General features: G+C 53.2%; 1 protein-coding gene across 1 annotated transcript in view; it reads left to right on the forward strand.

The window, feature by feature from the left end:
* The first annotated feature begins 1,499 nt into the window (after positions 1-1,499).
* PTGFRN (prostaglandin F2 receptor inhibitor) overlaps positions 1,500-25,531 on the forward strand; it is a 64,844-nt gene continuing 40,812 nt past the window's right edge. Inside the window, exon 1 of the mRNA XM_073617593.1 lies at positions 1,500-1,593. Within this exon, the coding sequence (XP_073473694.1) occupies positions 1,542-1,593 (52 nt within the window). The 5' untranslated portion in view covers positions 1,500-1,541. The remainder of the gene's footprint in view (positions 1,594-25,531) is intronic.

The raw sequence follows: 25,531 nt of genomic DNA on the forward strand, positions 1-25,531 counted from the left end.
TGTGTCAGTATTGGGGGTGGGGGAGTGTATGGTATTACGGGGGGAGTGGTCAGTATTGGGGGTGGGGGAGTGTCTGGTATTAGGGGGGACGTGGTCAGTATTGGGGGTGGGGAGTGTCTGGTATTAGGGGGGAGGGTCAGTATTGGGGGTGGGGGGGTGTCTGGTATTAGGGGGGAGTGGTCAGTATTGGGGTGGGGGGGTGTCTGGTATTAGGGGGGGAGTGGTCAGTATTGGGGGTGGGGGAGTGGTCAGTATTGGGGGTGGGGGGGTGTCTGGTATTAGGGGGGGAGTGGTCAGTATTGGGGGTGGGGGGGTGCCCGGTATTAGGGGCGGAGTGGTCAGTATTGGGGGGTGGGGAGTGTCTGGTATTAGGGGGGAGTGGTCAGTATTGGGGGTGGGGGAGTGTCTGGTATTAGGGGGGAGTGGTCAGTATTGGGGGTGGGGGAGTGTCTGGTATTAGGGGGGAGTGGTCAGTATTGGGGTGGGGGAGTGTCTGGTATTAGGGGGGAGTGGTCAGTATTGGGGGTGGGGAGTGTCTGGTATTAGGGGGGAGTGGTCAGTATTGGGGGTGGGGGAGTGTCTGGTATTAGGGGGGAGTGGTCAGTATTGGGGTGGGGGAGTGTCTGGTATTAGGGGGGAGTGGTCAGTATTGGGGGAGGGGGAGTGTCTGGTATTAGGGGGGAGTGGTCAGTATTGGGGGTGGGGGAGTGTCCGGTATTAGGGGGAGTGGTCAGTATTGGGGGTGGGGGAGTGTCCAGTATTGGGGGGGAGTGGTCAGTATTGGGGGTGGGGGAGTGTCCAGTATTGGGGGGGAGTGGTCAGTATTGGGGGTGGGGGAGTGTCTGGTATTGGGGGGGAGTGGTCAGTATTGGGGGTGGGGGAGTGTCCAGTATTGGGGGAGTGGTCAGTATTGGGGTGGGGGGGGTGTCTGGTATTAGGGGGGAGTGGTCAGTATTGGGGGTGGGGGAGTGTCCGGTATTAGGGGGGAGTGGTCAGTATTGGGGGTGGGGGGGTGTCTGGTATTAGGGGGGGAGTGGTCAGTATTGGGGGGAGTGTCCAGTATTGGGGGGGAGTGGTCAGTATTGGGGGAGGGGCTTCATAACAAGGGGGGTGAATACATACACAAATGACAATTATCAGTTTTTTATTTCTGGAAAATAGTTTTATGTATTTTTCTAATTTTACTTCATCAACTGAGATTATTGTTCTCTGATCATCACATAGAATTCAGATTTAAATAACATTGAACTAAAGGCTGTAATGTAATAAAATAGGTAAAAATCCAAGGGGGGTGAATACTTTTGCAGGGCACTGTATATATATATATATATTATTTTGTGGTTTGGGTGACTTTAATCAGAAGCCCCTCCCCCCATGCCGTGTAGAGGAGGAAATGAAATGAAATGTGATCTCAGGTGAGCGGATAGAGGGGGCGGGGACCGGACAGGTGAGAGTTCCGCCCTCCGAGCGGTGACGTCAGGTTAGGGGGGCGGGGTGCAGGGAATGAGGCGGGGCGGGTGGGCGGAGCTCAGACAGTCACCATGAGATCTCCGGACTGCCGCCCGCTACTGATCATCGCTCCGACCCTGATCGGTGAGTGCGGGACCGGGGGGAGGGGGAGAGCGGGATCCGTGGCTGTGATCTTCATCGTTACATATCACCGAGGGGGGGGAACTAGAACTGTGATTTACCCCCCCCCCTCCTCCGACCAATCGGCTTTGTTATCACCGCTATGAGTACTACTCTGCCCCGCCCCCTCCATTTACCCCCCCATATACCCCCCTCCCCCCAGTCACCACCAAAAGTACTTACCTAACCCCCCCCTATAATATTATTGTACAGGAATTATACTACTTACCCCCCTATACTTACCTCCACTGACCCCCCCCAATACTACCCTGACCCCCCCCATCGATTTTTACAACAGAGATTGATTTCCCCCCCCTTCTTACTACCCAGTGTGCCAACTTCCCCCCCCCCCCCCTTACTACCCAGTGTGCCAACTCCCCCCCTCCCCCCCCCCCCTTACTACCCAGTGTGCCAACTCCCCCCTCCCCCCTTCTTACTACCCAGTGTGCCGACTTCCCCCCTTCTTACTACCCAGTGTGCCAACTCCCCCCTCCCCCCTTCTTACTACCCAGTGTGCCAACTCCCCCCTCCCCCCTTCTTACTACCCAGTGTGCCAACTCCCCCCCCCTTACTACCAAGTGTGCCAACTCCCCCCCCCTTCTTACTACCCAGTGTGCTAACTTCCCCCCTTCTTACTACCCAGTGTGCCAACTTCCCCCCCTTCTTACTACCCAGTGTGCCAACTTCCCCCCCTTCTTACTACCCAGTGTGCCAACTTCCCCCCCTTCTTACTACCCAGTGTGCCAACTCCCCCCCCTTCTTACTATCCAGTGTGCCAACTCCCCCCCTTCTTACTACTCAGTGTGCCAACTTCCCCCCCTTCTTACTACTCAGTGTGCCAACTTCCCCCCTTCTTACTACTCAGTGTGCCAACTTCCCCCCTTCTTACTACTCAGTGTGCCAACTTCCCCCCTTCTTACTACTCAGTGTGCCAACTCCCCCCCCCCCCTTCTTACTACCCAGTGTGCCAACTCCCCCCTTCTTACTACCCAATGTGCCAACTCCCCCCTCCTCCCCTTCTTACTACCCAGTGTGTCAACTCCCCCCCCCTTCTTACTACCCAGTGTGCCAACTCCCCCCCTTCTTACTACCCAGTGTGCCAACTTCCCCCCCTTCTTACTACCCAGTGTGCCAACTTCCCCCCCTTCTTACTACCCAGTGTGCCAACTTTCCCCCCCTTCTTACTACCCAGTGTGCCAACTTCCCCCCTTCTTACTACCCAGTGTGCCAACTTCCCCCCCCTTCTTACTACCCAGTGTGCCAACTTCCCCCCCTTCTTACTACCCAGTGTGCCAACTTCCCCCCCTTCTTACTACCCAGTGTGCCAACTTCCCCCCCTTCTTACTACCCAGTGTGCCAACTTCCCCCCCTTCTTACTACCCAATGTTTCAACTCCCCCCCCCTTCTTACTACCCAATGTTTCAACTCCCCCCCCCTTCGTACTACCCAGTGTGCCAACTTCCCCCCCTTCTTACTACCCAGTGTGCCAACTCCCCCCCCCTTCTTACTACCCAGTGTGCCAACTCCCCCCCTTCTTACTACCCAGTGTGCCAACTCCCCCCCTTCTTACTACCCAGTGTGCCAACTCCCCCCCTTCTTACTACCCAGTGTGCCAACTCCCCCCCTTCTTACTACCCAGTGTGCCAACTCCCCCCCCCCCTTCTTACTACCCAGTGTGCCAACTCCCCCCCCCCCCCCTTACTACAAAGTGTGCCAACTTCCCCTCCCTTCTTACTACTCAGTGTGCCAACTCCCCCCCCCCTTCTTACTACCCAGTGTGCCAACTCCCCCCTTCTTACTACCCAGTTTCCCCACCTCCACTTCTTACTACCCACTGTGCCAACTCCCCCCTTCTTACTACCCAATGTGTCAACTCCCCCCTCCTCCCTCCTTACTACCCAGTGTGCCAACTGCCCCCCTCCTCCTTACTACCCAGTGTGCCAACTGCCCCCCTCCTCCTTACTACCCAGTGTGCCAACTGCCCCCCTCCTCCTTACTACCCAGTGTGCCAACTGCCCCCCTCCTCCTTACTACCCAGTGTGCCAACTGCCCCCCCCCTTTCTTACTACCCAGTGTGCCAACTCCCCCCCCCCCCTTACTACCAAGTGTGCCAACTCCCCCCCTTCTTACTACCCAGTTTCCCCACCTCCACTTCTTACTACCCACTGTGCCAACTCCCCCCTTCTTACTACCCAGTGTGCCAACTCCCCCCTTCTTACTACCCAATGTGCCAACTCCCCCCTCCTCCCTTCTTACTACCCAGTGTTCCAACTGCCCCTCTCCTCCTTACTACCCAGTGTTCCAACTGCCCCTCTCCTCCTTACTACCCAGTGTGCCAACTGCCCCCTTACTACCCAGTGTGCCAACTGCCCCCTTACTACCCAGTGTGCCAACTGCCCCCTTCCTCCTTACTACCCAGTGTGCCAACTGCCCCCCTTCCTCCTTACTACCCAGTGTGCCAACCACCTTCCTCCTTACTACCCAGTGTGCCACCCCCAATCTTTACTACCCAGTGTGCCAACTGCCCCCCCTCTTTACTACCCAGTGTGCCAACTGCCCCCACCTCCTCCTTACCCAGTGTGCCAACTCCCCCCCTTCTTAATACCCAGTGTGCCAACTGCCCTCCCTTACTACCCAGTGTGCCAACTGCCCCCCCTCCTCCTTACTACCCAGTGTGCCAACTGCCCCCCCCTCCTCCTTACTACCCAGTGTGCCAACTGCCCCCCCTTCCTCCTTACTACCCAGTGTGCCAACTGCCCCCCCTTCCTCCTTACTACCCAGTGTGCCAACTCCCCCCCCCCCCCCTTCTTACTACCCAGTGTGCCAACTCCCCCCCCCCCCCTTCTTACTACCCAGTGTGCCAACTCCCCCCCCCCCTTCTTACTACCCAGTGTGCCAACTCCCCCCCCCTTCTTACTACCCAGTGTGCCAACTCCCCTTCTTACTACCCAGTTTCCCCACCTCCACTTCTTACTACCCACTGTGCCAACTCCCCCCTTCTTACTACCCAATGTGCCAACTCCCCCCCTTCTTACTACCCAGTGTGCCAACTCCCCCCCTTCTTACTACCCAGTGTGCCAACTCCCCCCCTTCTTACTACCCAGTGTGCCAACTCCCCCCCTTCTTACTACCCAGTGTGCCAACTCCCCCCCCCCTTCTTACTACCCAGTGTGCCAACTCCCCCCCCCCTTACTACCAAGTGTGCCAACTTCCCCTCCCTTCTTACAACTCAGTGTGCCAACTCCCCCCCCCTTCTTACTACCCAGTGTGCCAACTCCCCCTTCTTACTACCCAGTTTCCCCACCTCCACTTCTTACTACCCACTGTGCCAACTCCCCCCTTCTTACTACCCAATGTGCCAACTCCCCCCTCCTCCCTCCTTACTACCCAGTGTGCCAACTGCCCCCCTTCCTCCTTACTACCCAGTGTGCCAACTGCCCCCCCTCCTCCTTACTACCCAGTGTGCCAACTGCCCCCCTCCTCCTTACTACCCAGTGTGCCAACTGCCCCCCCTCCTCCTTACTACCCAGTGTGCCAACTGCCCCCCTCCTCCTTACTACCCAGTGTGCCAACTGCCCCCCTCCTCCTTACTACTCAGTGTGCCAACTCCCCCCCTTCTTACTACTCATTGCCAACTCCCCCCCTTCTTACTACTCAGTGTGCCAACTCCCCCCCCTTTCTTACTACCCAGTGTGCCAACTCCCCCCCCCTTACTACCAAGTGTGCCAACTCCCCCCTTTCTTACTACCCAGTTTCCCCACCTCCACTTCTTACCCAGTGTGCCAACTCCCCCCTTCTTACTACCCAGTGTGCCAACTCCCCCCTTCTTACTACCCAATGTGCCAACTCCCCCCTCCTCCCTTCTTACTACCCAGTGTTCCAACTGCCCCTCTCCTCCTTACTACCCAGTGTTCCAACTGCCCCTCTCCTCCTTACTACCCAGTGTGCCAACTGCCCCCCTTACTACCCAGTGTGCCAACTGCCCCCCTTACTACCCAGTGTGCCAACTGCCCCCTTACTACCCAGTGTGCCAACTGCCCCCTTCCTCCTTACTACCCAGTGTGCCAACTGCCCCCCTCCTCCTTACTACCCAGTGTGCCAACTGCCCCCCTCCTCCTTACTACCCAGTGTGCCAACTGCCCCCTTCCTCCTTACTACCCAGTGTGCCAACTGCCCCCTTCCTCCTTACTACCCAGTGTGCCAACTGCCCCCTTCCTCCTTACTACCCAGTGTGCCAACTGCCCCCTTCCTCCTTACTACCCAGTGTGCCAACCACCTTCCTCCTTACTACCCAGTGTGCCACCCCCCCTCTTTACTACCCAGTGTGCCAACTGCCCCCCCTCTTTACTACCCAGTGTGCCAACTGCCCCCACCTCCTCCTTACCCAGTGTGCCAACTCCCCCCCTTCTTACTACCCAGTGTGCCAACTGCCCTCCCTTACTACCCAGTGTGCCAACTGCCCCCCTCCTCCTTACTACCCAGTGTGCCAACTGCCCCCCCTCCTCCTTACTACCCAGTGTGCCAACTGCCCCCCCCTTCCTCCTTACTACCCAGTGTGCCAACTGCCCCCTTCCTCCTTACTACCCAGTGTGCCAACCCCCCTCCTTACTACCCAGTGTGCCAACTGCCCCCACCTCCTCCTTACCCAGTGTGCCAACTCCCCCCTTCTTACTACCCAGTGTGCCAACTGCCCCCCCTCCTCCTTACTACCCAGTGTGCCTCTTCTAGGGACTCATACATTCTCCCGGTGGTGGTGGGGGGGAGGGGTTGGATCGGGTTCTGGCTGGTTTCAGGATTAATCATCTGCTGGAGGAAAGTTTCTCCGATTTCCTTGTATGGCGGAGGAAGGAGAAATGTACCCAGACCAGGGGGAGCGGTGTCACCGGATAATGGGGGTGTCACATTGAGGGGTCAGGGGGAGCGGTGTCACCGGATAATGGGGGTGTCACATTGAGGGGTCAGGGGGAGCGGTGTCGTGTTGAGGGGGTCGGGGGGAGCGGTGTCACATTGAGGGGGTCGGGGGGAGCGGTGTCACATTGAGGGGGTCGGGGGGAGCGGTGTCACATTGAGGGGGTCGGGGGGGAGCGGTGTCACATTGAGGGGGTCGGGGGGAGCGGTGTCACATTGAGGGGGTCGGGGGGAGCGGTGTCACATGAAACATTGAGGGGGTCGGGGGGAGCGGTGTCACGTTGAGGGGGTCGGGGGGAGCGGTGTCACATTGAGGGGGTCGGGGGGAGCGGTGTCACATGAAACATTGAGGGGGTCGGGGGGAGCGGTGTCACGTTGAGGGGGTCGGGGGGAGCGGTGTCACATTGAGGGGGTCGGGGGGAGCGGTGTCACATGAAACATTGAGGGGGTCGGGGGGAGCGGTGTCACGTTGAGGGGGTCGGGGGGGGAGCGGTGTCACGTTGAGGGGGTCGGGGGGGGAGCGGTGTCACGTTGAGGGGGTCGGGGGGGGAGCGGTGTCACGTTGAGGGGGTCGGGGGGGGAGCGGTATCACGTTGAGGGGGTCGGGGGGGGGGAGCGGTGTCACGTTGAGGGGGTCGGGGGGGGGGAGCGGTGTCACGTTGAGGGGGTCGGGGGGGAGCGGTGTCACGTTGAGGGGGTCGGGGGGGAGCGGTGTCACGTTGAGGGGGTCGGGGGGGAGCGGTGTCACATTGAGGGGGTCGGGGGGGGAGCGGTGTCACATTGAGGGGGTCGGGGGGGGGAGCGGTGTCACATTGAGGGGGTCGGGGGGGAGCGGTGTCACATTGAGGGGGTCGGGGGGGAGTGGTGTCACATTGAGGGGGTCGGGGGGAGCGGTATCACTGGATAATGATTGTGTCGTGTGGTAGAAAAGAGTGGTGACCCCAAATAACAGGGATGTCACGTTAAGAGTCTGGGGGAGCGGTGTCCCCGAATAATGGGGGTGTGACCTCTCCCCCCCCCCCCCGGTATATGGAGGAGTCTATGGATCCCCATACAGTGTAATATATATCATGTATACATTGTATCTATAATATGTATATGGGAGGGGGAGGGGCCTACATGGTAGATTGAGATTTTCCCACGCTCAGTCATCATTGGTCACAGATCCGCCCGACATTATCTCTAATTATCACATTGGATGAAAGTGATCCGTGTCTGTGACCTGATCCCAACGTCTGATCTGCCTGGGGTCACTGGTCACAAGAGCTCACACTCTATAGCCCTGTCAATGTTGGGGGTCACAAGAGCTTGCACTCTATAGCCCTGTCAATGTTGGGGGTCACTGGTCACAAGAGCTTGCACTCTATAGCCCGGTCAATGTTGGGGGTCACTGGTCACAAGAGCTCGCACTCTATAGCCCTGTCAATGTTGGGGGTCACTGGTCACAAGAGCTTGCATTCTATAGCCCTGTCAATGTTGGGGGTCACAAGAGCTTGCATTCTATAGCCCTGTCAATGTTGGGGGTCACTGGTCACAAGAGCTCGCACTCTATAGCCCTGTCAATGTTGGGGGTCACTGGTCACAAGAGCTTGCATTCTATAGCCCTGTCAATGTTGGGGGTCACAAGAGCTTGCACTCTATAGCCCGGTCAATGTTGGGGGTCACTGGTCACAAGAGCTTGCACTCTATAGCCCGGTCAATGTTGGGGGTCACTGGTCACAAGAGCTCGCACTCTATAGCCCTGTCAATGTTGGGGGTCACTGGTCACAAGAGCTTGCATTCTATAGCCCTGTCGATGTTGGGGGTCACTGGTCACAAGAGCTTGCACTCTATAGCCCTGTCGATGTTGGGGGTCACAAGAGCTTGCACTCTATAGGCCTGTCAATGTTCGGGGTCACTAGGGGTCGTGTACAGATCTCTGATGCCGATAGAATGTTGGACTTCCAGGTGGTCACAAAGCTCGGAGGAGATATCTGGCTGAGTTTGCTCCTCGTTTTTCTACAATGTATCCAATCCTGAGATCAGGAATACTCCATATCCTAGAATATCAGACCTTAATGATTTAATTATCTCTTCCTTTTTCCTTTCACCCGGTGATCCTGCCAATAACACACTTCCTGTCCTAGGCTGACAACACTCACTGTACTGTGTGTATGGAGGAGGAATTCTGTGGTCCTTTTCTCTGTGACAACGCTGCTCCTCCATACACACAGCACAGGAAGGACCACAGAATACCTCCTCCTCATCTCCATAACCTAGGGGGAGGGAGATCTGAAGGTTCCTCAGCAAGCTCCTTCAGCTGTCTCAGGTTGGAAGGGTGAATGATGGGGGGAGGATCGGACTCAGGCCAGGGCCCATAGAAGACCACTTCAGAATAGTCCTGTAGTTTCATGGCCACTTTCGGGTGCTTGTAGCTCAGTGTTTTTGGCCATTATCTTGTTGGAGGACCCATGACCTGCAACTGAGGAGTTTTCTGGCACTGGGCAGCAAGGTCCTGCTCCAGAATCCCTTGATGGTCTGAAGGTTTTGGGTTGGCTTTAACACCGCAAAGCGGCCCCAGAACATAGCTGAGCCTCCACCATGTTTCACAGTAGGTACCGCGTTCTCTGAAAGCTTCATTGTTTTGTCGGATGTGACTTGTCAAAAAGCCTAATCTAAATGATGTTTTCCCAGCAGTAATATAACATGTTGGCAAATTCCAGTTTGAACTTTTATCTGTGGCGTCCTTTGAGAGTCTTCTCCCCCTTTGGTGGCGTCCTTTGAGGGTCTTCTCCCCCTTTTGGTGGCGTCCTTTGAGGGTCTTCTCCCCCTTTTGGTGGCGTCCTTTGAGGGTCTTCTCCCCCTTTTGGTGGCGTCCTTTGAGGGTCTTCTCCCCCTTTTGGTGGCGTCCTTTGAGGGTCTTCTCCCCCCTTTGGTGGCGTCCTTTGAGGGTCTTCTCCCCCCTTTGGTGGCGTCCTTTGAGGGTCTTCTCCCCCCTTTGGTGGCGTCCTTTGAGGGTCTTCTCCCCCTTTGGTGGTGTTGGAGGTCCATCAAAAAGCAACAGATGATCAGGCATCAATGTACCTTGACTTTGGCAGTAATCTTCTATCTCTTGGAAGTTTTCCTTCGCTTTTTTTAAATACAATTTTCTTGATCCTTCTGTTCATTCTGGGGGTTGATTTTTTTTTTTTTTTTTTTCCTTCTCCTGCAGCCATGTCCAGGGAGGTTGGCTATACTCCATGGACCTTTTAAACTTCTTAATATTATTTACTTTCTAGCTTTTATCTTTGGCAAGCTGGTGTACAATCTTCTCCTCGCTCTCCTTTGCTTCCTCTGATCGATGTTCACTATGATCCAATATTTATAATCTTTTCTAGAATTACCAACACATCTGTCTGGGCTGTTTTACAACATCTTTGTAGAATAAACAATCGTGTATCTTATTTTAGCACTTGTGTTGCTTTACCCTCACACGGGTCTACAAGTGTTTTTCATTTCATCACTTTTCAGGATGAATGAGGCATGAAGGATTCCAACAAATCTATCGACCACTGTATAGACCTTGTATAGACATTGTATAGACCTGTGATGATACTGATAGACCTGTAATGACACCTATAAACCTGTGGTGACCAAGTAATGATGCCTATAGATCTATGGTGACCTGGTGATGATCCTTCTAGAACTGTGATGACCAGGTTACATATATCTTATAGACCTGTGGTGACCTGTACCCATAAAACCGCGGTGACCATGGAGCAATACTTGTAGGACTGTGGTGTCCATGAAGTGTAGCCATGTGATGATACCCACAGACTTGTGGTGAACAGGGGACAAGACCCATAGACCTGTGGTGATTGTATATCTATAGACCTCTGGTGATCAGGTAACCATGGGACAATACCCTTAGACCTGTGGTGACTATGCAATGTAGCCATGAGACAAGACCCATAGACTTGTGCTGACCAGGTCATATGATGAGACCCATGGACCTGTGGTGACTATGGGTCTTGTCTCATGGCTACATTGCATAGTCACCACAGGTCCATGGGTCTCATTAGATGACCTGGTCAGCACAAGTCTATGGGTCTTGTCTCATGGCGACATTGCATAGTCACCACAGGTCCATGGGTCTCATCAGATGACCTGGTCAGCACAAGTCTATGGGTCTTGTCTCATGGCTACATTGCATAGTCACCACAGGTCCATGGGTCTCATCAGATGACCTGGTCAGCACAAGTCTATGGGTCTTGTCTCATGGCTACATTGCATAGTCACCACAGGTCCATGGGTCTCATCAGATGACCTGGTCAGCACAAGTCTATGCAATGTAGCCATGAGACAAGACCCATAGACTTGTGCTGACCACGTCATCTGATGAGACCCATGGACCTGTGGTGACTATGCAATGTAGCCATGAGACAAGACCCATAGACTTGTGCTGACCAGGTCATCTAATGAGACCCATGGACCTGTGGTGACTATGGGTCTTGTCTCATGGCTACATTGCATAGTCACCACAGGTCCATGGGTCTCATCAGATGACCTGGCCAGCACAAGTCTACGGGTCTTGTCTCATGGCTACATTGCATAGACTTGTGCTGACCAGGTCATCTGATGAGACCCATGGACCTGTGGTGACCATGCAATGTAGCCATGAGACAAGACCCATAGACTTGTGCTGTCCAGGTCATCTGATGAGACCCATGGACCTGTGGAGTGTCAGCTCTCGAAGCGACAAGTCGGGACAGGTGTGTGTGCGTCACACTGAACAATTAGTGAAGTTTCGATGTCTCTGTCCCGGATGTCTGGAGTCCCGTCTGCCCCCGGGGGCCGTTCTTACTCTTTGTCATTAACAGACAGGCGTGACCCGGGTCAGTGTCCCTCATAAATCCTGTGAAGGTGTAATAACCTGTGTATTACATACAATAAATAATCCTCTTCTTTTATGTGGACACTCCCGTCTGACTTTGGAGATAATTTTTGGTGCAGCTGAGAGCAGTACAAGGGAAGCCAGACCTGCATTGTGAGCCGGGCGACCGTACCCCTTGTCTACCACCTCCTGCATACTGTATATGTGGGGGTCTCCCGGTGATGGGATGCAGGGAGTAAGTAGGTACATGTAGGGGGTCTCCCGGTGATGGGATGTAGAGGATGCAAGTAGTAGTAGGTACATGTTGGGGTCTCCCGGTGATGGGATGTAGAGGATGCAGGGAGTAGTAGGTACATGTAGGGGGTCTCCTGGTGATGGGATGCAGGGAGTAGTAGGTACATGTAGGGGGTCTCCTGGTGATGGGATGCAGGGAGTAGTAGGTACATGTGGGGGTCTCCCGGTGATGGGATGCAGGGAGTAGTAGGTACATGTAGGGGGTCTCCCAGTGATGGGATGCAGGGAGTAGTAGGTACATGTAGGGGGTCTCCCAGTGATGGGATGCAGGGAGTAGTAGGTACATGTAGGGGGTCTCCCAGTGATGGGATGCAGGGAGTAGTAGGTACATATAGGGGGTCTCCCAGTGATGGGATGCAGAGAGTAGTCCATTTATGAGGTCAGTATAGGAGGAAGATGATGGGATTACATTTAGTTGAACAATATACTTGCGGTGGGGGTGTCGGGTCACACATTCCTCCATTGTTAGGGGGTCTTTACACGGTGGGGGGAGGGGCTCTCAGATTTCCACAGCATGCTGCAGACACAAAGGCCCCCCTCCTCATGTCTGCCCCTCCCCCTCCTCAAACTGAACACAAACTTTACACTGACTCCAAGGAAAGTCCTGCTGTGTTTGTAGAATTCCTCGCAGTGCATCCGAGTTCATTCCATGGATTTCCAGACTCCTCCCGAATCTCCGCAGAGTTCTGGAGGTCCATCAATGACCGGGGAGGACTTCTGGAGTGAGCCGTTCTTTCCCTGCCCAGTACTGAGAAGTCACAGGAGCATGGCATTCCTTCCCTTGTCCAGTCACCCTCCATTCTGTGTGCCAACATTGAGCCAATCAGAGCAAAAGTATCTCTACATCAATGATATCCCTCCTATTTTATAACCACGTATCCAACATCCTCCATGTGTGATCTACAATGCCTTCAAAAAGTATTCATACCCCTTGAAATGTTCCACATCTTGTCATGTTACAACCAAAAACAGAAGTGTATTTTATTGGGATTTTATGTGATGGACCAACACAAAGTGGCTCATAATTGTGAAGTGGAAGGAAAATGATAAATGATACAAATAAATATGTGAAAAGTGTGTGTGGGGGGGGGGGGTTATTTGTATTCAGCCCCCTTTACTCTGATACCCCTAACTAAAATCCAGAGGAACCAATTGTCTTCAGAAATCACCTAATTAGTAAATAGAGTCCACCTGTGTGTCATTTAATCTCAGTATAAATACAGCTGTTCTGTGAAACCCTCAGAGGTTTGTTAGAGAACCTTGAAGGCCAAGGAACACACCAGACAGGTCAGGATAAAGTTGTGGAGAAGTATAAAGCAGGGTTAGGTTATATAAAAATCTCCCAAGCTTTGAACATCTCACGGAGCTCTGTTCAATCCATCATCGAAAATGGAAAGAGTATGGCACAACTGCAAACCTACCAAGACATGGCCGTCCACCTAAACTGACCGGCCGGGCAAGGAGAACATTCATCAGAGAAGAGCCAAGAGGTCCATGGTAACTCTGGAGGAGCTGCAGAGATCCACAGCTCAGGTGGGAGAATCTGTCCACAGGACAACTATTAGTCGTGTTCTCCACAAATCTGCCCTTTATGGAAGAGTGACAAGAAGAAAGACATTGGTGAAAGAAAGTCATAAGAAGTCCTGTTTGTAGTTTGTGAGAAGCCATGTGGAGGACACAGCAAACATGTGGAAGAAGGTGCTCTGGTCAGATAAGACCAAAATCGAACTTTTGGGCCTAAAAGCAAAACGCTATGTGTGGGGAAAACTAACACTTACACATCACCCTGAACACACCATCCCCACCGTGAAACATGGTGGTGGCAGCATCATGTGGTGGGGATGGTTTTCTTCAGCAGGGACAGGGAAGCTGGTCAGAGTTGATGGGAAGATGGATGGAGACAAATACAGGACAATCTTAGAAGAAAACCTGTTGGAGTCTACAAAGACTTGAGACTGGGGCGGAGGTTCACCTTCCAGCAGGACAACGACCCGAAACATCCAGCCAGAGCTACAATGGATCAGGGGTCTCAAACTGGCGGCCCTCCAGCTGTTGCGAAACTACAAGTCCCATGAGACATTGCAAGGCTGACAGTTACAAGCATGTCTCCACAGGCAGAGGCATGATGGGACTTGTAGTTTCTCAACAGCTGGAGGGCCACCAGTATGAGACCCCTGGTTTAGATCAAAGCATATTCATGTGTTAGAATGGCCCAGTCACAGTCCAGACTTAAATCACATTGAGAATCTGTGGCAAGACTTGAAAATTGCTGTTCACAGACGCTCTCCATCCAATCTGACAGAGCTTGAGATATTTTACAAAGAAGAATGGGCAGAAATGTCCTCTCTAGATGTGCAAAGCTGGTAGAGACATCCCCAAAAAGACTTGTAGACAAAGGGGGTTCTACAAAGTATTGACTCCGGGGGGCGCCATACAAATGCCCCTCCCCCACACTTTTCACATATTTATTTGTATCATTTATCATTTTCCTTCCACTTCACAATTATGTGCCACTTTGTGTTGGTCTATCACATAAAATCCAATAAAATACATTTCTGTTTTTGGTTGTAACATGACAAGATGTGGAACATTTCAAGGGGTATGAATACTTTTTGAAGGCATTGTAGATCACACATAAAATCCCAATAAAATACATTAACATTTTTTGGTTGTAACATGACAAAATGTGGGGAATTTCAAGGGGTATGAATACTTTTTCAAGGTGATGTATATCAATGATATCCCCCAGTTCTACAACAATGTATCCAGCACCCCCCCCCCCCCCCCCCCCACATGTGATCTACAACAATGGTATCAAAAGGTATGAGATGTGGGGATGTTGGGCACATGGTTGTAGAATGGGATGCGTGGAATGTGTTTGGCTGATGGCAGGTTCGGGGAACGTTCCTGAAGTTTGGGTGCCAAATCTGAACCCCATTGAAATCAGAGTCGAATGTTCACCAATAATGTTCACCAATAATGTTCACCAATAATGTTCACCAATAATGTTCACCAATAATGTTCACCAATAATGTTCACCAATAATGTCCATTTTCTCGTCTAATGTTCAGTATTGATGGGAGCAGGATTTTAAAAATTGCTTTTTAGGACAACATTTAAAAAAGCAGAACCCCCCCTAAATCCCATCCCATGCCTTGGGGGTGGGGGGGGGGGTTGACTTGGCCTCTGAAGTGACACCTCTGTATGGTTTCTACACCCTACTGCATCTACCCAGACCTCTACAAAGCAAAACTGCTGTTTAAATCACCGGACAGTTCCCTGTATGACCAGGAATTCCCTTCATCTATACCTGACCCTAATTCTACATGGGGGTCCGCTATAGATGTTTCTAGGCTCAGGGTTTCCCCAATAATTTACACCAGTCCCTTATCCAAACATACAGCCTGTAGGGGAACAAGTGTGTGGCCACTCCTTCTTAACCTGTGCCAAGCCACACCCCCTCAACATAACTACCTTCCCATGGGAGACCTCCGTGGCTAATCATCTTGTTCTTGTGTTGCTGAGGCCATGAGCCTCCTACCCATAACCCTGGCACAGGGGCTGGGGGGGGTCTGTGGTTAAGGGGGGCTTATTGGAATGCTTTAAGAAAAAGGGGGACCCCTAAGATACTGCTCCAACCCCTGCGCCCCCCCTTCCCAATGTGACAATGTGAATGAGTAAGGGGTTCATAGCACCTCCTACTCATTTCCAAAAATAAAAAAATGTATATCTTCTCTTCATGTTTATAAGCTCTTCAAAGTTAGTGGTGATCCCTCCCGTCTGGTTCCGATTTTCGGCAGATTCTAATTGGTTGCTGGGGGTTGTTTACTTAGCACTTGACTGAATGAGATGTTTATGGGATAAGTGGAAGGTCAGGGCTGGAAACCAGTATATGAGATCTTGGAGCACTGGTGATGGGGGAGGGGCGCATAACTGCTGTTGTGAAAAGGGGTTTTCCACTGCTGGCTGACAACTTTGTTTGCTACACAACACCCTGAACACAGTTTTTTTTCCCTTGTAATGGGACTGAAGATGGCCAAGGTGGTGTCCTTCACAACTTCCTGTGTAGACATGCTGTTGTGGAATATGGCTCACCACCACTGGCGAGTCTTAAAAGGGAGGATAATGGAAGAGGGGCAGAATTTTTATCTTTATTTTTTGGAAATGTCTCTGGATCTTTGTGAGTGGAGTTGGTAGAATATGTATATTGTGTTCCCATTCGATATAACGCTCCTGTTATGGTGGTCTCCAGTTTGATCTGCCGCCCTCACGTTGGCTGGTGCTGGGCCAGGGGGCCACCCCCTTCTATGCGTTGGCCGGCGCTGCCCCCCCCCCCCCCCCCAAGCATTGCCAGCCCCCCATGTTGGCCGGTGTTGCCCCCCCCCCCCCCCCCCACACGCGTTGGCCGGCGCTGGGCCGTGGCCCCCCCCCCCCTCCACACGTTGGCCAGGAATCCATTTAGATTTCTCTATTCAGCCCTTGGATTGTAATAAAACATCTTTGGTACATAGATATCCAAAGTAATCCATCCTTTTCTGTAGACAGTCCGATTTGGATGGTCATACACCAGACACGGGAGCATGTCCTGTATCTGATATTATCCGGCACTGTCACAGGTATGGACTGCAAATGAGCACAGTCGGGTAGGAGAGACCTTTTCAGGTCTGTTGACTGCATCTGGAAAGGTGTTTTACTCTGGTGTCGAGGTATTAAGCTATCTGTAGCACTAGGAAGCCATGGCTCTTTCTCCCACCTCTTGGGGTTTAGTCCCGTCTGTAGTATTGGGGAAAGGAAGGTTTCTTTGCCAAGTTGTGTTTAGTCTCCTCCTGTGGTATTGGGGGGGGCGGGGTCTCTCTATAATGTTGGGGTGTACTCTGGTCTGTAGTATTGGAGAGATGGTCTCTCTGCCGTGGCAGATTTTAGTCGCTTCTGTAGTATTGGGGGGGGGTCTCTTGATCTCTCTGCTGTGTTGGGGTTTAGTCACCTCTGTAGTATTAGGAAGGAGGTCTCTCTACAATGTTGGGGTTTACTCTGGTTTTTAGTATTGGGGAGGAGTTCTCTCTGCTGTGGTGGGTTTTAGTCTCTTCTATAGTATTGGTGGGGGATCTCTTGATCTCTCTGCCATGTTGGGGTTTATTCTCCCCCTGTAGTATTAGGGAGGAGGTCTCTCTGTTGTTTTGGGGTTTAGTCACCTCTGTGGGAGGTGGTCTCTCTGCCATGTTTTTATTCTCCTCTGTTAGGGTGGTAACCCCTGTGTAAATACTGGGTAGGAGGGTCCTTCTCCTGTGTCAGGACACGGATAATGGATGAAACGATGATGGTTGTGTGTCGGCATGGATAATGATGAGATGATGAGGATGGTTGGGTGCGTCACCTTTCACCCTCTTGGTGTCAGTGGCTTTCCTCCGGAGGTGAAAGGTGAATTGCGGTTAAATTGTGGAGAAGACTCAGAGTAATTCAGCTCTTTGTAATGTTCATCGATGTCTTAACCTAGATACTGGGGGGCTCTCCCCTCCTCCTCCTCCTTCTCATGTCGGATTAACCTGCTCCTTCAGATCTTCTAATCCCATCCTGTGAACTCGCTGAGAAAATGTAAACTAATTCGGGGGTAATTATCTGCCCCTCCCAGAATGTTCCTCTCCCAGTGAGTGTTACGTCACCCAGAAATGGCAGTGGAAATGTATGCCCAGAGACAAATAATACCGGTACCGGAGTTTTATACACTTATCAGCCATAACGTTATGACCACCCACCTAATATTGAGGAGGTCCATCTCCATCATTGAGCCTTCCGCCCCCCACCTTCATGAATGGGGCTTCCACCCCCCCCCAACCTCCATGAATGGGGCTTCCACCCCCCCAACCTCCATGAATGGGGCTTCCACCCCCCCAACCTCCATGAATGGGGCTTCCACCCCCCCCCCCAACCTCCATGAATGGGGCTTCCACCCCCCCCCCAACCTCCATGAATGGGGCTTCCACCCCCCCCCCCAACCTCCATGAATGGGGCTTCCACCCCCCCCCCAACCTCCATGAATGGGGCTTCCACCCGGAGAGGGATAGTACGGGAGATTTATAAATACCCGGAGAGGGATAGTACGGGAGAGTTATAAATATAAGCGCTGCATAAACTGTCGGCGCTATATAAATCCTGAATAATAATAATAATACCCGGAGAGGGATAGTACGGGAGGGTTATAAATACCCGGAGAGGAATAGTACGGGAGATTTATAAATACCCGGAGAGGAATAGTACGGGAGAGTTATAAATACCCAGAGAGGGAGAGTACGGGAGAGTTATAAATACCCGGAGAGGGATAGTACGGGAGATTTATAAATACCCGGAGAGGGATAGTACGGGAGATTTATAAATACCCGGAGAGGGATAGTACGGGAGGGTTATAAATACCCGGAGAGGGAGAGTACGGGAGAGTTATAAATACCCGGAGAGGGAGAGTACGGGAGAGTTATAAATACCCGGAGAGCGATAGTACGGGAGAGTTATAAATACCCGGAGAGGGATAGTACGGGAGAGTTATAAATACCCAGAGAGGGATAGTACGGGAGGGTTATAAATACCCGGAGAGGGAGAGTACGGGAGAGTTATAAATACCCGGAGAGCGATAGTACGGGAGAGTTATAAATACCCGGAGAGGGATAGTACGGGAGAGTTATAAATACCCAGAGAGGGATAGTACGGGAGGGTTATAAATACCCGGAGAGGGATAGTACGGGAGAGTTATAAATACCCGGAGAGGGATAGTACGGGAGAGTTATAAATACCCGGAGAGGGATAGTACGGGAGGGTTATAAATACCCGGAGAGGGATAGTACGGGAGAGTTATAAATACCCGGAGAGGGAGAGTTTTATAAATACCTGGAGAGGGAGAGTACGGGAGGGTTATAAATACCCGGAGAGCGATAGTACGGGAGAGTTATAAATACCCGGAGAGGGAGAGTTTTATAAATACCCGGAGAGGGAGAGTACGGGAGGGTTATAAATACCCGGAGAGCGATAGTACGGGAGAGTTATAAATACCCGGAGAGGGAGAGTTTTATAAATACCTGGAGAGGGAGAGTACGGGAGGGTTATAAATACCCAGAGAGCGATAGTACGGGAGAGTTATAAATACCCGGAGAGGGAGAGTTTTATAAATACCCGGAGAGGGAGAGTACGGGAGAGTTATAAATACCTGGAGAGGGAGAGTACGGGAGAGTTATAAATACCCAGAGAGGGAGAGTACGGGAGAGTTATAAATACCCGGAGAGGGAGAGTACGGGAGAGTTATAAATACCCGGAGAGGGAGAGTACGGGAGGGTTATAAATACCCGGAGAGGGAGAGTACGGGAGAGTTATAAATACCCGGAGAGGGAGAGTATGGGAGATTTGTAAATACCCAGAGAAGGATATTTCCGGTAAGGTGGGTGACTCAGCCGTCATGCAGTGATCACCTGTCAGTCGGCGGTGGCGGTGCGCTCACCTGTTCAGGTGTTGCAGAGTCAGCATTGATGGGGGGGGATGGGTGTGACGATGGCAGCGCTGAGCAGTAACCCTTTACTGTCTGGACCCAGGGAAGGCGGCACATAATCTGCCTTGATTGGGATCCGGGGCCCTCCAATGGGAAGTCCCGTATCCGGTGTATGTGATGGGAATTGTGCTGAATCTGCACATTATTGGATTTGTGCCGGGAAGGTGGTGGCCGCGTTTCTCCTGCAGGTTGTGGAGGAAATTCTCTGGGGCCACACATGGGCCCCTGAGCTGAGCGCCGGGTCTCGTGGACGGATCATTATTGGATACATTCTCTGGGATCAGAGGATACAATGTAATTGTTTGTTGTCCGGTTCCCTGTAATCCGGCTGCCATGGTTGTCAAGTGTTATGGAAAGTTGGCGGAGGGATGGAGTTTGGGGGGAGGGGATGTGGAGGTTCCAGTGACTCTCCTCTGAATATTCCTGGCACAGCGGAGGATTCTGCGGACCATTTCCATACCGAACCTCCAATGTGACGTCACATGATGGCGTACCCCCAGACCAGGGTGGTGCTGATATTTCTGTTATGCCTTCTACTTTGTATAAAAATTACAGACAAATCCTACAGGGATGGTGAGAACCCCTCATAATGGGCACAGCGGGTGTACAGACCCGGGAACTCAGCACAGGGATGGTGAGAACCCCTCATAATGGGCACAGCGGGTGTACAGACCCGGGAACTCAGCACAGGGATGGTGAGAACCCCTCATAATGGACACAGCGGGTGTACAGACCCGGGAACTCAGCACAGGGATGGTGAGAACCCCTCATAATGGGCACAGCGGGTGTACAGACCCGGGAACTCAGCACAGGGATGGTGAGAACCCCTCATAATGGGCACAGCGGGTGTACAGACCCAAGAACTCAGCACAGGGATGGTGGGAACCCCTCATAATGGGCACAGCGGGTGTACAGACCCGGGAACTCAGCACAGGGATGGTGAGAACCCCTCATAATGGGCACAGCGGGTGTACAGACCCGGGAACTCAGCACAGGGATGGTGAGAACCCCTCATAATGGGCACAGCGGGTGTACAGACCCGGGAACTCAGCACAGGGATGGTGGGAACCCCTCATAATGGGCACAGCGGGTGTACAGACCCGGGAACTCAGCACAGGGATGGTGAGAACCCCTCATAATGGGCACAGCGGGTGTACAGACCCAGGAACTCAGCACAGGGATGGTGAGAACCCCTCATAATGGGCACAGCGGGTGTACAGACCTGGGAACTCGGCACAGGGATGGTGAGAACCCCTCATAATGGGCACAGCGGGTGTACAGACCCGGGAACTCGGCACAGGGATGGTGGGAACCCCTCATAATGGGCACAGCGGGTGTACAGACCTGGGAACTCATCACAGGGATGGTGAGAACCCCTCATAATGGGCACAGCGGGTGTACAGACCCGGGAACTCGGCACAGGGATGGTGGGAACCCCTCATAATGAGCACAGCGGGTGTACAGACCCGGGAACTCAGCACAGGGATGGTGAGAACCCCTCATAATGGGCACAGCGGGTGTACAGACCCGGGAACTCAGCACAGGGATGGTGGGAACCCCTCATAATGGGCACAGCGGGTGTACAGACCCGGGAACTCGGCACAGGGATGGTGGGAACCCCTCATAATGGGCACAGCGGGTGTACAGACCCGGGAACTCAGCACAGGGATGGTGAGAACCCCTCATAATGGGCACAGCGGGTGTACAGACCCGGGAACTCAGCACAGGGATGTGGGAACCCCTCATAATGGGCACAGCGGGTGTACAGACCCGGGAACTCAGCACAGGGATGGTGAGAACCCCTCATAATGGGCACAGCGGGTGTACAGACCCGGGAACTCAGCACAGGGATGGTGGGAACCCCTCATAATGGGCACAGCGGGTGTACAGACCCCAGAACTCAGCACAGGAATGGGGGGAACCCCTCATAATGGGCACAGCGGGTGTACAGATACCCAGAACTCAGCACAGGAATGGGGGGAACCCCTCATAATGGGCACAGCGGGTGTACAGACCCCAGAACTCAGCACAGGAATGGGGGGAACCCCTCATAATGGGCACAGCGGGTGTACAGACCCCAGAACTCAGCACAGGGATGGTGGGAACCCCTCATAATGGGCACAGCGGGTGTACAGACCCCAGAACTCAGCACAGGAATGGTGAGAACCCCTCATAATGGGCACAGCGGGTGTACAGACCCGGGAACTCAGCACAGGGATGGTGAGAACCCCTCATAATAGCCTGGTGTGCAGATCTACGTGGGGTTTATTGGTTGTGGGTGGAGTGACCCTTTAATCCCCCCTCAGTAGATGTGTGAGTGGGGATCGGTGGTTTTCTGTAGTTTGGTGTCTCTGTGATGTCCTCGGATTATTCAGATTGATCGGTGTGATTTTTCCTCGCTGAGGATTTTACATGCTGCCTGGAGAGAGAACTCTGTATAGCAACACCCTCCTCACAAGTGTAGAGAGACGTCGGGTGAGTTGCAGGTCTCAGCACCTCGCCCCCCCCCCCCCCCCCCCCGCCTGTGTAGGATGGCTGTGGTGTCACCTCCCTGGCAGCTGCGGGGTTAATAATCTGTGTGAATTCCAGCTGTCTGTTGGTGTTAGAAGCGTGACGAGCGCAGGATTGAGCGGAGGAGGGGGGATCATGGGAACACTTGGTGATCATCGGTATTTGTTCTCCTTCGTTGAGGGACACAGGAATTCAGGAATAGTCGGGTTATACTGCCGCCTACAGGCTGGGACACTGGCAAGACGAAAAATGTAAGCTTGCCCCCATATGGCCTCCATCTTACCCATCATGCGTTGGAGGTTGGTCGCCCTTTGTTCATCTCTGCTGATCGAAGTCTCGGTGTTTGCTCTCCTTCTGTCTCCCTGGGTGATCGGCGGATTCTTGGCTGGCGTTGGAGGCGTCCCTGGAGCCTGCTGGACCGGACTTGCAGGACTAGCCTGGAATGTGACCTCCAGCCACCAGGCTTTGCTTGTGGGGCTCTCCAGACCTGAGTGCACAGGGTTGGCTGTGAAACACCCTCCGGAGCCGCAACCCAGCCCCCGGGGATACCACATCCCCTGAAGACTCCCATACCAGCACAGCCCCCGGGGAAACCACGTCCCTGAAGACTCCCATACCGACCCAGCCCCCGGGGATACACTGTCCCTGAAGACTCCCTTACTGACCCAACCGCCGGGGATACCACATCCCCTGAAGACTCCCATACTGTCCCAGCCCCCCAGGTGACCATGTCTGTGAAAACTCCCATACTGACCCAGCCCCCGGGGGTACCATGTCCCCTGAAGATGCCCATACTGACCCAGCCCCCGGGGATACCATGTCACCTGAAGACTCCCATACTGACCCAGCCCCCGGAGATACCCCATCCCTGAAGACTCCCATACTGGCCCAGCCCCCCCAGGTGACCACGTCTGTGACAACTCCCATACTGACCCAGCCCCTGGGTTTACTACGTCCCCTGAAGACCCCCATACTGACCCAGCCCCCGGAGATACCCCATCCCTGAAGACTCCCATACTGGCCCAGCCCCCCCAGGTGACCACGTCTGTGACAACTCCCATACTGACCCATCCCCCGGGTATACCCTCTCCCTGAAGACCCCCATACTGACCCATCCCACGGGGATACCACATCCCTGAAGACTCCCATACTGACCCAGCCCCCGGGGATACCCAGTCCCCAGAAGACTCCCATACTGACCCAGCCCCCCCCAGGTGACCATGTCTGTGAAAACTCCCATACTGACCCAGCCCCCGGGGGTACCACGTCCCCTGAAGATGCCCATACTGACCCAGCCCCCGGGGATACCATGTCACCTGAAGATGCCCATACTGACCCAGCCCCCGGGAAAACCAAGTCCCTGAAGACTCCCATACTGACCCAGCCCCCAGGGATACCACATCCCCTAAAGACTCCCATACCGACCCAGCCCCCGGGGATACCCCATCCCCTGAAGACTCCCATACCGACCCAGCCCCCGGGGATACCCCGTCCCCTGAAGACTCCCATACTGACCCAGCCCCCGGAGATGCCCCCCCAGGTGACCACGTCTGTGACAACTCCCATACTGACCCAGCCCCTGGGTTTACTACGTCCCCTGAAGACCCCCATACTGACCCAGCCCCCGGAGATACCCCATCCCTGAAGATTCCCATACTGACCCAGCCCCTGGGGTTACTACGTCCCCTGAAGACCCCCATACTGACCCAGCCCCCGGAGATACCCCATCCCTGAAGATTCCCATACTGACCCAGCCCCTGGGGTTACTACGTCCCCTGAAGACCCCCATACTGACCCAGCCCCCCCCAGGTGACCACGTCTGTGACAAATCCCATACTGACCCATCCCCCGGGTATACCCTGTCCCTGAAGACCCCCATACTGACCCATGCCACGGGGATACCACGTCCACTGAAGACTCCCATACTGACCCAGCCCCCAGGGATACCACGTCCCTTGAAGATGCCCATACTGACCCAGCCCCCGGGGATACAACATCCCCTGAAGACTCCCATACTGACCCAGCCCCCCCAGATGACCACGTCTGTGAAAACTCCCATACTGACCCAGCCCCCTGGGTGACCCCCATCACTGAAGACTCCCATACATAGTTTGGTGGGTGGAGATGGGGCACCAGGAGCTGCTTCACTCCTACCAGCCTTTGGGCACAACATTACATTTCCCATGGGAAGGGTTAGGTTTGGGGGGTCAAGCGCTGACATAATCTGTTGGGTGGAATGCCAAGCGGGTCACCCCAGGAGATGCATAGTCCCATGGCAGGGCCACCGCAGAAGATACAAAGTTCTTTGCTGTCACCTATTCAGCCAGAAGGAAGCTCCTTCCCAATCCTGAAGAAACCCATGGGTCTCCAGTTTGTTTCCACTGCCGGCCTACAATGACCTGGTCACCTCCCAGCTGTCTGATACCCTCATCAGCACCAGCTGCCTGGGAGGAGAGTACCCCAGGCCTGGCCTCACTTTGGGTCCAGTTGCAGAAGCACCATTTCTTCTGTACGATGCACAGAGGACTGTCCCACTACCACTGGTGACCTCCGCCCATTCTCCCCTATGGCCACACAACCTCTTTGTCCACCTTGGACTTTAGCCCCACCATGGATATGTGTATTCTGAGGGGACTTTGCTACGGGTCTGTGTGTCTTCTGGGGTGATCCTGCTACAGCTCTACAGTATCTGACAAACACCCCCCACATTGTAAATATGTCCTTCTATCTTTTCATGTGACAACACTGAAGAAATGACACTTGTCTACAATGTAAAGTAGTGAGTGTACAGCTTGTATAACAGTGTAAATTTGCTGTCCCCTCAAAATAACTCAACACACAGCCATTACAGGAGAAGTCCAGCCTGAGCTTTTTAGGCTGGGCTTCTCCTAAGGGTCACTGGAGTGCAACTTGTTTTGCTCTCCCGTGACCCGTTTTCAGCGGAGAGCGGTCTGAAGTCCGCTCTCTGCTGACGTCGCTGCAATCAGTCAAGGCAGGAATCGAGTCTGGATCCGCCAGCTGCCTGGACTGATGGCAGTCTCAGCCTCTCAGTGAGCTGCTCCCCGCCCCTCCACAGCTCAGAGCTCCAATGAGCGTGGAGGACCAGAGCAGGAGATCCCTCCTCTCGGGCAACCAAGAGAACCGAGCCATCAGCGGTGTTTGGTGGCTCGGTTCTCAGTGCAGAGGTGGCGTGGACTGATGCTGCATCCACCTAAGTAAGTGTCGATCTAGAAAAAAAAAAAAAAACATACTTCTATTTTAATGTCTAAACCGCTGGCAACAAAAGTCAGTACACCCCTAAGTGAAAATGTCCAAATTGGGCCCAAAGTGTCAATATTTTATGTGGCCACCATTATTTTCCAGCACTGCCTTAACCCTCTTGGGCATGGAGGTCACCAGAACTTCACAGGTTGTCACTGGAGTCCTCTTCCCCTCCTCCATGATGACATCACGGAGCTGGTGGGTGTTAGAGACCTTGCGCTCCTCCACCTTCCGTTTCAGGATGTCCCACAGATGATCAATAGGGTTTAGGTCTGGAGACATGCTTGGCCAGTCCATCACCTTTACCCTCAGCTTCTTCAGCAAGGCAGTGGTGGTCTTGGAGGTGTGTTTGGGGTGGTTATCATGTTGGAATACTGCCAAAGATAGGTAGAGATATATATAGAGCTATATATCTATCCAGAAGTAGGATATACAGGCATTTTAACTAGGAGTCAGACATGAAGCTCTATGAAGGGGGAAGGGAGATATAAATCTTTTATATTAAAGTTTTCATGGATATAATCATTTTATTTGTGTGTGTATGTATG

Source organism: Aquarana catesbeiana, linkage group LG02 (genome assembly GCF_042186555.1).
Source record: "Aquarana catesbeiana isolate 2022-GZ linkage group LG02, ASM4218655v1, whole genome shotgun sequence".
Classification (NCBI taxonomy): Eukaryota; Metazoa; Chordata; class Amphibia; order Anura; family Ranidae; genus Aquarana; species Aquarana catesbeiana.